The 13534-nt window shown below is 46.0% G+C and overlaps 1 protein-coding gene and 1 long non-coding RNA gene across 2 annotated transcripts in view; one reads left to right on the top strand and one right to left on the bottom strand.

Annotated features, from left to right (window-relative positions):
• Positions 1-1211, bottom strand: part of LOC101992722 — a 4341-nt gene extending 3130 nt beyond the window's left edge. Inside the window, exon 1 of the long non-coding RNA XR_258199.3 lies at positions 1134-1211. This is a non-coding gene — a long non-coding RNA (uncharacterized LOC101992722). The remainder of the gene's footprint in view (positions 1-1133) is intronic.
• A 93-nt stretch (positions 1212-1304) lies between these two features.
• Positions 1305-13534, top strand: part of Sntb2 (syntrophin beta 2) — a 76323-nt gene continuing 64093 nt past the window's right edge. The window contains exon 1 of the mRNA XM_005345411.3: positions 1305-1884. Coding sequence (XP_005345468.1) covers positions 1365-1884 — 520 coding nt within the window. The 5' untranslated portion in view covers positions 1305-1364. The remainder of the gene's footprint in view (positions 1885-13534) is intronic.

Below are 13534 nucleotides of genomic sequence, written 5' to 3'. Positions count from 1 at the left end.
GTAAAAAACAATGACTTCTCAAATTTTGCATGCAAATGGATGGAAATAGAAAATACTATCCTGAGTGAGGTAACCCAGACCCAAAAAGGTCTCTGGGTTTGAACCCAAAGGATATCAACTAACTTTTCTGGGACGGCAAATGGCAGGTTGTGGAATTTAGACTCCATAATCGCGTGGCTAATTCTGCACAATCTACTTTAACTATATATTCATCAGTGTTTCTCTGAGGAACTCTAAAACATCACTATACTGTAAATGTCTTTTCTCCTGCACACTGAGGCTTCCCAGGCTTAAGAAGACATGGTCCCCTCTAATTACAGGCAAGTAAAGAGGTGATGAAAGAAGGATGGAGACAGCAGCAGGGCCATAGTGGCACAAGCCTTTAATCCCAGCACTTGGGAGGCAGAAACAGGAGGATCTCTGTGAGTTCGAGGCCAGCCTGGTCTACAAGGTGAGTTCCATTCCAGTACAGCCAGGGCAGTTACACAGAGAAACCTGGTCTCGAAAAAAAGCGAAAACGACAGCAACAAAAAGAACTCTGGCTGCTCTCCCAGAGGACCGGGCTCAGTTCCCCTGGTAGCTCACAACTGTCTAACTCCAGTTCCAGGATCTCTGATGCCCATATACATAAAATTAATTTTAAAAAGTGACAAAGCCTTGGATTTATGCCTTTGGACCCACGTTCACTTGTGTTGCATCCTCTGTGCTATCCTCCACCATTGTCTCTGTGCTACTCACCCAAGGCTAACCAAATACTCTTCTTATCCTGTCCTAGGGACGTTTGTACAGTACAGTCTTTTAACCACAGAGAATCGCACCTAGTTAGCTGCCTCTATTTTTCTTTCCCACTAGACCACAAGCTCTCTCAGCTGCGGTGCATTTTGTTCAGCCTGTCTCCAGGGCCTTAAAAGGAGCCCCAGCACACCTCTGTGCGCTTAGAGCTTTTGCCAAGAACCAATAAATGCATGAATGAATGAGCCACCCGGACCCGCAGGGTCGCAAAGTGCCTCTCCAGCCTGACTTTGCTCTCCGTGCCCGGGCAGCTCTAGTAGAAGAAGTCAGGAGTTCGAGGGGGTCACGGAGAACCCACGCGAAGGACTCTAAGGAGCCTCGCTGCGCTAGCTGCTGCCCACCTATCGAGCGAGAGCTTTCCGCGAACCGGGACAACTTCACCTCCCTCCCGGAAGCCGCCTCGCTGGCCTTCCCCCGCCCCTCCGGAAGGTGGGCGTGGCCCTCATGAATAATGAATCGCCGGGGGGAGGGGAGGGGTCCGCCCCCCTCGGGCGGGAAGGGGGAAGCGCCGAGGCTGCCTGACTGGAATCCCGGGAGCTGCAGCGACGGCGGCCGCGGGAGCAGTGCCGGCCATGGCGGTGTGGACGCGGGCCACCAAAGCGGGACTGGTGGAGCTGCTTCTAAGGGAGCGCTGGGTGAGGGTGGTGGCCGAACTCAGCGGCGAGAGCCTGAGCTTGACGGGTGACGCCGCGGCGGGCGAGCCCGAACCGCCGGCTGCCGCCTTCAACGGTCTCCCGAACGGCGGCGGCAGCGACTCGCTGCCCGGGAGTCCGAACCGCGGCCTGGGGCCGCCCAGCCCTCCCGCACCGCCTCGCGACCCCGCGGGGGAAGCGGGCGCCTCGCCGCCCGTGCGCCGAGTGCGAGTGGTGAAGCAGGAGGCGGGCGGCCTGGGCATCAGCATCAAGGGCGGCCGCGAGAACCGGATGCCGATCCTCATCTCCAAGATCTTCCCGGGGCTGGCGGCCGATCAGAGCCGGGCGCTGCGGCTGGGCGACGCCATCCTGTCGGTGAACGGCACCGACCTGCGCCAGGCCACCCACGACCAGGCCGTGCAGGCGCTGAAGCGCGCGGGCAAGGAGGTGCTGCTGGAGGGTGAGCGGGGCCGGGCGGGCGGCGGCGGGCTGCGGGCGGCGGCGGTGGCTGGGCTCGCCAGCGCGCACTTTGTTTCTGCCACCCTGACGCCTGTGCAGGGCGAGCCGGTTCCCTCCGCTTCAGCCACCAGACCTCTTCTGCTGGGGCTCTGGAGTGTGGAAAAACTGATGCGCGCGCCCGGCGAGGAGAAAGTTGGGCAGTCTCCGAAGTGTGGCTTTGCCGCCCCTCAGCGAGACTTAGCGGAGATTTGGGGGTGAGGTGGGGGAGCAGCAGGCGCGTGCGAAGCTCACCCCTCTTGCAGGATAAGCTGACACTAAGTACTAACTACGGGGAGGGCGATCGGGGAGGGGGAGTGCTGTAGTCTCCTTTTTTGCCTGCTGAGAAGCGTCGGTTGGGCGCTCTCTCCAGTCACCCGGCGCTCCCGGGGCAGGCGGGTCTATTAAATTCATCCACACCAATGCCAGCAGTTTGCTTGGGCAAACCACCAAAGCACTGGTTAATTTATGGGAATTTAACCCATCATTGGCTCTCAACAATAACCAGAGGAGATCATAGCACTTCATGGAAGGCAGAGAGCTGAAACAGCAAGTTTGTGTGGTTAATGAGCCTTGTTTAACAGTGGAGGCTCACGTGTTGGAGCATTTTACTGCCAACTAGAGTTTCGACCCTTTTGCAAGAGACTAGTGCCAGCTTCCTACCGCTCTCAGGCGTGCTGCCTCAAGACCACTAGGCATTTTATAAGAATCCAGAAACCATACCATCTAACCAGTTATTCTTTACCTTTGATGTAAATGTGATCTGTGTGCTGTGTTTCATATGAATTGATGCAACTGAAATAGAATTAAATCTCATCTCCAAAGACTCGTGCATGTTGAAGATGATGGAGTATTGTAGATGAAAAGCCAGTTGCTTGCTTTAGAAATAATTGCATGTCCAGCTTCATTTCCTCTGTTGAGTCAGTCATTCCAGGGGCATTTATTGCTGCTAGCTGTATAATAGAGAATATGAAAGGTGCTGTCCCCATTTTATCTCTGTGTGGGGAAATGATAGGGAGCGCAAAACAACTTCTTAGGAGGAAAAACATTAAATACTTGATTTCGTAATACAAACTATGAGGGGCTAAAGGATTACAAATTTAAGAAGTCATGGTAGTTCACACCTTTAATTCCAGCACTCAAGAGGCAGAAGCAGGCAGATCCTCTATGAGTTGGAGGCCAGCCTGGTCTACATATGAGTTCCAGGCCAGCTACTTCTACACAGTGGTGCCCCTCCCCCCCCCAAAAAAAGAAAAGAAAACAAGAGAGTATTTGATGGAAATGAGCTTAGTCCAGGCTTCCAGAGGAGCCAGATTTTGAGCCAGATTACAGATTCAAGGAAGTGATGATCTTAAATGTGCGGAGATGAGTCAGAAAGGGGAAGGATTACTGGTAGGAGAACCAAAGGGAAGGATTGGGGTTGGGTAGAAAATCATCAAATAAGAAGCCCTAAGTATATAACTTGATAAAATCATTTTCATCTTTTTATTTATTGTTGTTGACCTGGAATTCACAGAGATTGGTCTGCTTCTACCTTCCAAGTGCTAAGATTAAAGGCAAGTTACACCATGCCCAGCGTGTGTGTGTGTGTGTGTGTGTGTGTGTGTGTGTGTGTTTGAGTGAATGGGGAGGGGGGGAGGGAACCTGACCTCAAAAAGGTCATCTCACTGTCTCAGCCTCATGAGTGTTGGGATTTACAGGCATGTACCTCCATATCCAGTTCAGTTTTCACTTAAAATTGTTTTAGATTATTATTTTTACATAGAAGTGTTCTGCCTACCTGTCTGTGCCCCATGTACATCCCTTGGAGGCTAGAAGAGAGAGTCAGATCCCCTGGGACTAGAGTTATCTATTGCGGGTAATGGGAATCAAATTTAGGTCCTCTGTAAGAGCGGCCAATGTACTTCGGGACAGTGGTGGTGCATGCCTTTAATCCCACCACTCGGGAGGCAAGAGCCTAGAAGAGGGATCTCTGAGTTCGAGGCCAGCCTGGTCTACAAGACCTAGTTCAAGGACAGGCATCAAAGCTACAGAGAAAACTCTATCTCAAAAAAAAAAAAAAAAAGAGTGGCCAATTTACCTGCTGAGCCATCTCTCTCCATTTATTTATTTATTTTTAGGCAGGGTTTCTCTATGTAGCATTGGAGCTACATAGGGAAACCTGTAACTCGCTCTGTAAACCAGGCTGATCTCGAACTCAGAGAGATCCGCCCGCCTCTGCCTGCTGAGTGCTGGCACTAAAGGTGTGTACCACCAGCACTGGGTGCCATCTCTCCTTTTTATAAATTTGTGATACTTGGGGAAAAATGGCTTATAAAGAAATAACATGGGCCAGGTGATGGTGGCATACCCTTAAATCCCAGAGGCAGAGGCAGGTGGAAATTTGAGTTCCAGGACAGCCAGAGCTACACAGAGAAGCTCTGTCTTGAAAAACTAAACAGAAAGAAGTAACATGGGCCTGGAGAGATGGCTGAGTGGCTGAGACCCTGTCCTCTTTGTCAGAGAAGCCCAGTTCAGTACCCAGCATGCACATCAGATAGCTCCCAACCACCTGGAACTCTAGTTCCAGGGCATCTGACACTTTGTCTTCCAAGGGTACCTGAACACACATGCACATGCCCACACACAGACATGTATACTTAATTGAAGACTGTAAAAAATTTGTGATTTTTTAAAAGTGCTCTAATTGTGAAATTGCAGTGCCCCACTTTTACAATGCCTTATTTATAAGTGTTGTTTAGATAGGGTCAGACACTGCCCAGAAATTAGTGTTGATGAAAGGAGTATAAAAGTACAGCACAGTTTGCATAGGTTTGTGAGAATAAAGTACCTTGACACTGGTCTAGGTGAGTATTCGGGTGCAAATTTTTAGAGCCAGAATATTGAATTTCGTGGTATGCAGTAGTGATGGATAGACAGTTCAACTCTTCATGCCATATTAAAATGCAAAACAAAAGGTTTTTGTTTACCAGTGGCTTGAACCTGGTATTATTCATAGCTGTAAAATGACAGCCGTCTAGTAAATTCTTCCCAGTATTCATTAGTTCAGTCATAGGCCTTATGTGCCTTTAGAAACAGGTTTACAGATGGTGGCATAGTAACATTTATTGAAAGCCTTTTTACCTAGCCTTGTTTTCAAATTTTGTGTAAGACAAGCAGTTTTTGTCTATATAGGTGTGGGTAAGTCAGTATGGTGAGTTTGTGGTGTTCCCTTTTTAAAACAAGGAATGTAAAAATAAAATTGCTCAAATACTACATCCCTAGAAGAGTCATTTAGTGAGCCAGCTAAACTATTTAAAATGGAGAGGTGGTGCCTCCTCCAGACAGGCTTTTCCCTTCCTTAAGCCAGAGTTTTATGTAGCTATGCTCTCTCTCCTCAGACATATAACTGGTGAATTTGATCTTGAGTTTGTGTTCCTCCTGCCTCCACTTCCAAACGGCCGCAGTTATAGGCCTGTGCTAACATGCTTGGCCACTCTTCTCAGGGTGCTGCTCCATGTGCATAATCCCCACACTGGAGGGGTGGGCCATGACAGCCTAGGGAGTATGGAGTGGGGGACATTACTCCTCCGTTAGATGCCTGAAGCCTTGTCTTGACGTAGCATAATATTCTTTTCGTGGTGTGGGCAGGAATTTCAGGCATATTTTTGCCACCCACATGTCAACAGCAGCCTTAGTGTCTGGTTGCATGAGGTTAGAGAATGGAACTAAAGGATTCTTTTTTTAATCTTGGAGAGGTGAAGGGATTGTTCCTCCAGTCTCTTGTCAAACATTTACTCAGCTCCTTTTCTCTTACCCTCCCCAGTCTCAAGGGGAAAGACCTGTTAGTTATTTTATTTATTTATTTATTTATTTATTTTTTGTCAGATCAGTATATAGCTCTGACTAGCCTGGAACTCCCTGTGTAGACCAGGATGGCCTTGGACTTAGATCTGCCTGCCTCTGCATATGCCACCATGCCCAGCTTCATATTTCTTCATTAATCTCTTAAAGAGCAACCAAATCAAACAAACTGTAGTCAGTCAGACACCACTACCACCACCCCTTTCATTCTGGATTTTTGAGTGGGGTCTCCTGTAGCTAACCTGGCCTTGAATAGCCAGGGATGACCTTGAATTCCTCCTGGTTTATCTTCTACTTTGCAAGACATTTCTGACAGAGGCTCCTTCATGCTAAATATACCCTCTAAAAATTATTACCATTATGTGGGAAAGTAATTAATTATAATAGAACAGTAATTAAAACTTCTTGTTTTTGTTTGTTTGGTTGGGGGGGGGGCGGCAGACAGGGTTTTTTTCTGTGTCCCTTGCTGCCCTGGAACTCACTCTGTAGAGCAGGCTGACCTCAAACTCCATGTTCGCCCCCCTCTGTCTCCCCAGTGCGGGGATTAAGGGTGTGGTACACCACCGCTGGGCTCAGTCATGAAACTTCTAAGAACATTTTCCAGGAACCATAACCAAGCTATAATTTAGGTCTCAATTGATAACTTCAACTGCTAACTTTCTACCATACATTACGTTCTGGGTGAAGGTTACTAGACTTTTCCATCAAAATGTGTCTTTGTTCATTACGGTGAGATGTAGCTTGTGACTAAGAGAACATTCTGTAGTTTGGAGCTAATGTTAAAGAACCAGTTAGTGCCGGGCAGTGGTGGCGCACGCCTTTAATCCCAGCACTCGGGAGGCAGAGGCAGGCGGATCTCTGTGAGTTCGAGACCAGCCTGGTCTACAAGAGCTAGTTCCAGGACAGGCTCCAAAACCACAGAGAAACCCTGTCTCGAAAAACAAAAAAAAACCAACAACAACAACAACAAAAAGAACCAGTTAGTGTTCTCGACTTGATCAGTACATTGTGCTAACCAAACAAAAAATAATGCCCTATCTATGAGGGGCTTTTCACATAGACAGGGTTTTTCTTTGTAGTCCTGGCTGTCTTGGAATTCCCTCTGTAGTCCAGATTTTCCTCTAACTCAGAAGTCCTGCCTGCCTCAACCTCCCGAGTGCTGGGATTAGAGGCGTGCACCAGCCTGTTTTTTCGTTTGTTCTCCATATGGCCCTTTAAAGTAGGGTGTTTATTTTTGTTGTACAGCTAACTAAACTGAGGTTCACAAAGAATATCTTTTGACTTGGTCGGGGAGTGTTGATGGGGAGATTTTGTTTTCTTTAGGCAAAATTCCTCCCCTTGAATTGCTATTGTTTTAATTTATTTTTATTTTATGTGCATTGGTGTTTTGACATGGGTGTTGGGTTACCTGGAACTGGAGTTATAGACAGTTGTGAACTGTCATGTGGGTGCTGGGAATTGAACCCGGGTCCTCTGGAAGAGCAGTCAGTGTTCTTAACTGCTGAGCCATCTCTTTGGCACACGCCCCCCCCCTCCTGAATTCTTTTAAGGATTTATTTAAGTGTATGTGTACATGCAGCATGGTACATGTGTAGAGGTCAGATGGCATCTTATGGGAGTTAGTTCTCTTCTTCACCATGTAGGCCAGAGATTGAACTCGGGTTGTCAGGGTTGGTGACAAGCACCCCTACCCACTGAGGTACCTTACTGACTTCTCCCAGGAATTTTAAAAGCTGAAGTCTATTCTGCAAAATAAGGAGCAGGCAGTCCATGACATTAAATAAGATGGTTGAGGATACCTAGCAGCCTAGTGGTGGAAAGGGAGTAAAACCTATTCCAGTGCCTTTTCTTCTCTACAGTCCACTTACAAACTGGCTCCCGTGTCTCCGTGTCCTGAGCCGTTTGTGTGCAAAAGTAGCTGAAGATTATTCTTAGTATCAAAGAATGTAATGCAGTTGCGAGAACTAGGTGTGCTGGCACATGCCTAATCTGAGCAATCAGGAGGCTGAGGTGGGGGATTGCAAATATAAGACCTGCCTAAGGCCATATAAGCAAGATTCTGCCTTTAAAGGAAAAATAAGTTGGGGAAGCAGAAGACTATCAGAGAATAATTGCTAAAATGTGTAATCTGCTGAGGTTTCTCTGAAGTGAGTAATCAGTTGGAGGATGTATACTTGAATGTGACTTGTGGAGGGAAGGGGAATTTGATCTCAGGCTTGACGTCCAGACAGCTTCTTTGGAGATGGAAATCAATCCAAGTTGAGAGAGTAGTTTGAACAAAAGCCAAATGAGCATGACATGTAGTAGGAAACAGTAGAGAGCTGACCGGTACAGACCCACGGGAAGAAAGTAAAACCAATTAGGTTTATGCAAGACTTTGAAAGAGCCAGAGGAACTGGATCTTTTTTGTGTTGTCACTCAGCATTTAACAGGTACCCATAGCAAACAAGGTAAGTGGTAGATGCTAGGAATTCCAAATTGGGAGTGGTCCCTACCCTTTACGCTAATAATGGACAATTATAGCTTGGGATAAATACTTTCACAGGGGCAAGACTCTGCCGTGGAAAGAGGTAAAGGAGACAACATGGAGGTCATAAGAAAGCTGGGGTTGTGCTCATGTGTGCAGACACACATTCCTTCACAAAGCATAACCAAGTGGTCGTTTTGAGACAAGATCTTGTGCAGCCCAGCCTTGATCCTGCTGCTTCAGTCTCCTGACTGAGATTACAGCCTGGAGTTAACACATGAGAAGGATTAGGAAATGTATGCTAGGAGTAAGCACAAAGTAGGCAGAGGCAGATCATCAGGACTGTGGTTACAGTGCTAATTGGTGGTCTCTAACATAGAAAAGGAAGTTGAGCTTTGTGAATATTTAATAAAGTAATGTGCCAAGGGAAGAAAGGAAGAGGAGTTGGTCCTGGTGACCTTACTCATACGCTTGCTGCTGTCAGGTTGGAACTTCTCTTGTTGAGTAGCTTCATCTTCTATTATCTGCCCTGAACTAATCTTCACAAGATGAGCATATGACTTGCAACAGTTTTTAACCTGTGGATCATGACCACTTTGGGAGATCGAATTACCCTTTCACAGGGGTCTCATATCAGATATATACATTATGAATCATAACAGTAGCAAAGTTACAGTTATGAAGTAGCAATGAAATTATTTTATGGTTAGGGGTCACCACAGCATGAGGAACTGTATATTAAAGGGTTGCAGCATTAGGAAGGTTGAGAACCACTAGCTTAGAGGTTTATATGTAGTGGACCATACGTTTGAAGATAATTGTAACACTGCAAACTATAACAAAAAGACTGAGCTGACAAGCACCCCCCTTTTTAAATTAAAGACAATTCGGATTTATTTATTTATTTATTTATTTAGGTTTTTTGAGACATGGTTTCACTGTGCATCTTTGGAGCCTGTCTTGGAACTTGCTCTGTAGACCAGGCTAGCCTGAACTCACAGAGATCCATCTGCCTCTACCTCCTGAGTGTTGGGATTAAAGGTGTGTGCCACCACCGCCTGGCTATAATTTGAATTTTTATTTGTTTGTTTTGTTTATTTTTGGCTTTTTGAGACAGGACTTCTCTGTGTAGCCCTGACTGTCCTGGAACTCAGATTCGCCTTTCTCCTAAGTCCTGTCTCCCAAGTGCACCACCATACCCAGCTTCAGACTTTTATTGTGTATTCACTTTTTACCTGCATGTATACCTATATACAATGGTATACCTGTATACAATGCATGTACAATGTCCTCAGGAACCAGAAGAGGATGTCAGATCCTCTAGAATTACAGACAGTTGTGGGCCACCATATGGGTGCAAGAAAAGCCAGTGCTTTTTTTTTTTTTAATTTTTAAAAAAATATCCCCCTTCCCCCCTTTTTTGAGACAGGGTTTCTGAATATTCCTGGACTGTCCTGTAACTTCCTGTGTGGGCAAAGCTGGTGAATGCAGAGATCCTCCTGCCTCTGCCGCCCGAGTGCCTGGATTAAGGGTATACACCAGCATGCCTAGACCAATATTTCCATCTTAAAACTTTTTTAATAAATTTACTTTTATTTTGTGTGCATTGATAATTTACCTGCATGTATATATCTGTGTGAGGGTTCCAGATCCCCTGGAACTAGAGTTACAAACAGTTGTGAGCTGCCATGTGGATGCTGGGAATTGAGCCAGAGTCCTCTTCAAGAACAACTAGTGCTCTTAACTGCTGAGCTATCCTTCCAGCCCCCAATATTTCCATCCTAATATGAGCTCTTTGCCACATGATAAGGTCATTAGATCTGTCAGGAAGTCTATCTGGAAAGTAAAACAGTCAAGGAAACCATTTGAAATACAGATATTGCCCACATTATCATTAATAATGAACTTCACCCTAATATATATTGCACTCTGAGTCACTTAGCTGCTGATGTTCGAATGACTTCATGTAGTTTTACTTCCTTTTTTACTCATTTGTTCTTGATTTCTATATTTTATTTTGTTATTATTTTATGTGATAGGCACTTTGGTTGAATGTATGTCTGTATACCACATGTGTGCCTGGTGCCTACAGAAGCCAGAAGAGGGTGATAGAATTCCCCTGGGACTCCAGTTATAGATGCATGTGAGCTACCACATGGGTACTAGGAGCCATCTCTCCAACCCTATTTTTGTATTTTTATATGCTTTTATAATATATAGCACTAAAAGATACTCTTGAGAGTCTGCTCAAATTGTTACTGATTAGAGTTGTATTGTCAAAAAGGCTTAGGCCTGGGAAGCCGCACATGTTCTTTAAATGAGGGAGGGTTGTGGAAGGGTAAGGGCAGCAGATGAAGCTGAGAAGCTCAAGTTCTGAGGCTTTCCCAATACCATTAAGTTAGAGACTAGGTGGGATAGTGTGAACCTGCGGGGTTGATATTGGTCAGGGTGGTGGTACAGCTCGGAAGTCCCAGCTATCTGGGAGGCTGAGGAGGGAGGACACAAGTTCAAGGCCTTCTACAGAGTGGTCAGTCTTGGCCACTTAGCAGCGCCCTGTTTGAAAACAAAAGTGAAAAGGAAGAGCTGGTAAGCAGGCCAGTCTCTGAGCTCAGGGCCAGCCAGGGCTGTCACACAGAGAAACCCTGTCTTGAAAAACCATAAAGAAAGAAAGAAAAAAGGAAAGAAAAGGGGGAAATCTGGAGATACAGTTTATTGCTAGATCACTTGCCTGGCATGTGTGCTGTAGGTTTAAAAAAAGAAAAAAGTTGAACTGACCAGTTGTGATGGTGTTTCTCCTTAATCCCACCTCGCCAGCCTGGTCTACATAGTGATTTCCAGGACAGCCAGGAATATGTAGAGACTCTGTCTGACAAACACCAATTAAGGGGGTGGGGGGAGGGTAGAAATAGGAGAGAAAGAAATGGAGCAAAAGTCAAGATTTCTGTCTTGGGAAGCTGAACAGTTGTGAAACCAGCAAGAACAGGGAGCATGCCTCACATGCTCATATCCTTGGGAGTCAAAGGTAGGAAGACTGAGACTTTAAGACCTTGTCTTAAATAACAAAAGAACACATAAAAGGGGGGAAGCCCATAAAATGAACATGAAAGAACTAGTTTGAGATAACAATAAAGAGCTTCATTTTAGCCGGGCAGTGGTGGTGCAAGCTTTTAATCCCAGCACTCGGCAGGCAGAGGTAGGGGGACCTGTGAGCTGGTCTACCGAGGGAGTTCCAGGACACGTAGAGCTGTTTCTTCCTGTCTCAGGGAGATAGGGAGAACTTCATTTTAGGGCATGTTGCACTTGAGTTACCTGTGTGATATCCTGGTGAAAAAGGCCAGAAGCTGGTTGGAAGTACATCCAAGTCTGTACTCAAGGGAAATGTCAGAACAGCATTGAATATTTATGAGACATCAGGGTAGAGGTGGTAATTGTGTATGAAGTCATCGAGAGTAATGCAAATGAGAAAGAAGTAGAACCGGGGTGGAATCCTGTAGAAACTCTGCTTTTAAAGCCAGGGTAGAGGAAGAATCTAGGAGGTGATGGCACAGGAAGGTGGGGGTGGGGGTGCAGAGAATGGCATAACGGCATTCTAACAGGCAGACACATTTACAAAGGGGAAAATTGTGAAATAGAAAGTCTACTGGGTCTGACAGAGAATAAGATCGTTAGTGTCCTTGTCCCCTGCTTCATCAGGGTGCAGGGAGCAGAGGGCAGCAAGTAAACTATAATTTTTAAAGCTCAGCAAAATGAAAGAAAGAAAGGTGGTGACAGAACTGACTGATGGATATAGTTTCACTTTCGGGTAGTTTCTATATTGTTTTAAGTAGGGAAGCATTGGCATACTTGTGTGAAAGGACAGAAGAGTGAGGGAGAGGTTGCAGAGATGGAGGGGTGGTGCAGTCTGCTTTTGAGCCAGGAAGTGACATGATGGGAACAGAATTTTAGGTTGGCAGCAATGGATGCACTGGAGGCTGTGCAAAGAGGAAAGAACAGAGCTAGGAGAAACTTCAGCTGTTGCAGGAAAATCATCCAAAACATAGGTGACGCCATGGAGTGAGACTAGAGGGAGACTCTTGCCAAAGACATAGCAGAACACACTAGGGACCTTCTCCTGCCTAGATAGCCTCTTCCTGGCTGTCTGTGCACCTACGGATTTGACACTTGGGACAAACTTCTGCAGCGAGTTTCTGTTAACTAAGCACTGGTGCTTTGATCCCAGAGATGCTTAGTCAGGAAAATAAAGTCATTATTTCAAAGGAAGCTAGGACAGGATACGGTGGCAAGTGGACTGTGACTTGCTGTGAGAGTTCTACCCAGGAACAGTAGAGGAATGGTTTGTTGGCAGTGAAGAAATGGAGGCTATGGCACTCATACTGTTCAGCTGTGTTCTAAAGCAGGCAGGGCAGACAGTGTAAGTCTACTGTGTGGCATTTGAGAAGGAAAGTTTTGGCTTACAAATAATACAAAGGGAAGGCGGAAGCAAGTTTACCACTGGCCTGATCCTCACAGTGAGTTCCAGGCCAGTAAGATCCTCTCAGGGAAGAAAAAGAAAGGACCTGGAGAGATGGCTTAGCAGTTAGGAACACTGGCTACTCTTTCAGAGGACCAGGGTTCAATTCCCAGGACCCACATGGCAGCTCACAACCATCTGCAATTCTAGATCCAGGAGATCTAATGTCTTCTTCTGGTCTACAGAGAGTACTGGGCATGCATGTACTGCACAGACATACACACAGACAAAACACCTATCCATATAAAAGAATATAAAAGAATTTTGGGGTTTTGTTTTGTTCTTGAGACAGGGTTTTGCTCTGACTGTCCTGGAACTCTCTCTCTCTGTAGACCAGGCTGGCTTCTAACTCATAGAGATCCACCTACTTCTGCCTCCCATGTGCTGGGATTAAAATTGTGCATTACCACTACCACCTGGAATAAATTTGTTTTGTTTTGTTTTTTTTCCAGACAGGTTTTTCTCTTTGTGGCTTTGAAACCTGTCCCGGAACTCTCTCTGTCCCCAGACTGGCCTCAAACTCAAAGATCCACCTCCTAAGTGCTGCAATTAAAGGCGTGCTCCACCAGTGCCTGGCTTGGAATAAAATATTTTTTTAAGTTTATTTTATTATTATTTTATGTTCATTGGTGTGAGGGTCAGATGCCCTGGAACTGGAGTTACAGACAATTGTGAGCTGCCATGTGGGTGCTAGAAATTGAACTCAGGACCTCTGGAAGAGCAGCCAGTACTCTTAACTGCTGATCCATCTCTCCAGCCCCATAAAGTAATTTTTTTTATATTTATTTATTTATT

This window comes from Microtus ochrogaster, chromosome 4 (genome assembly GCF_000317375.1).
Source record: "Microtus ochrogaster isolate Prairie Vole_2 chromosome 4, MicOch1.0, whole genome shotgun sequence".
NCBI classification, from domain to species: domain Eukaryota; kingdom Metazoa; phylum Chordata; class Mammalia; order Rodentia; family Cricetidae; genus Microtus; species Microtus ochrogaster.
This window is presented reverse-complemented; position numbering and strand designations above follow the sequence as displayed.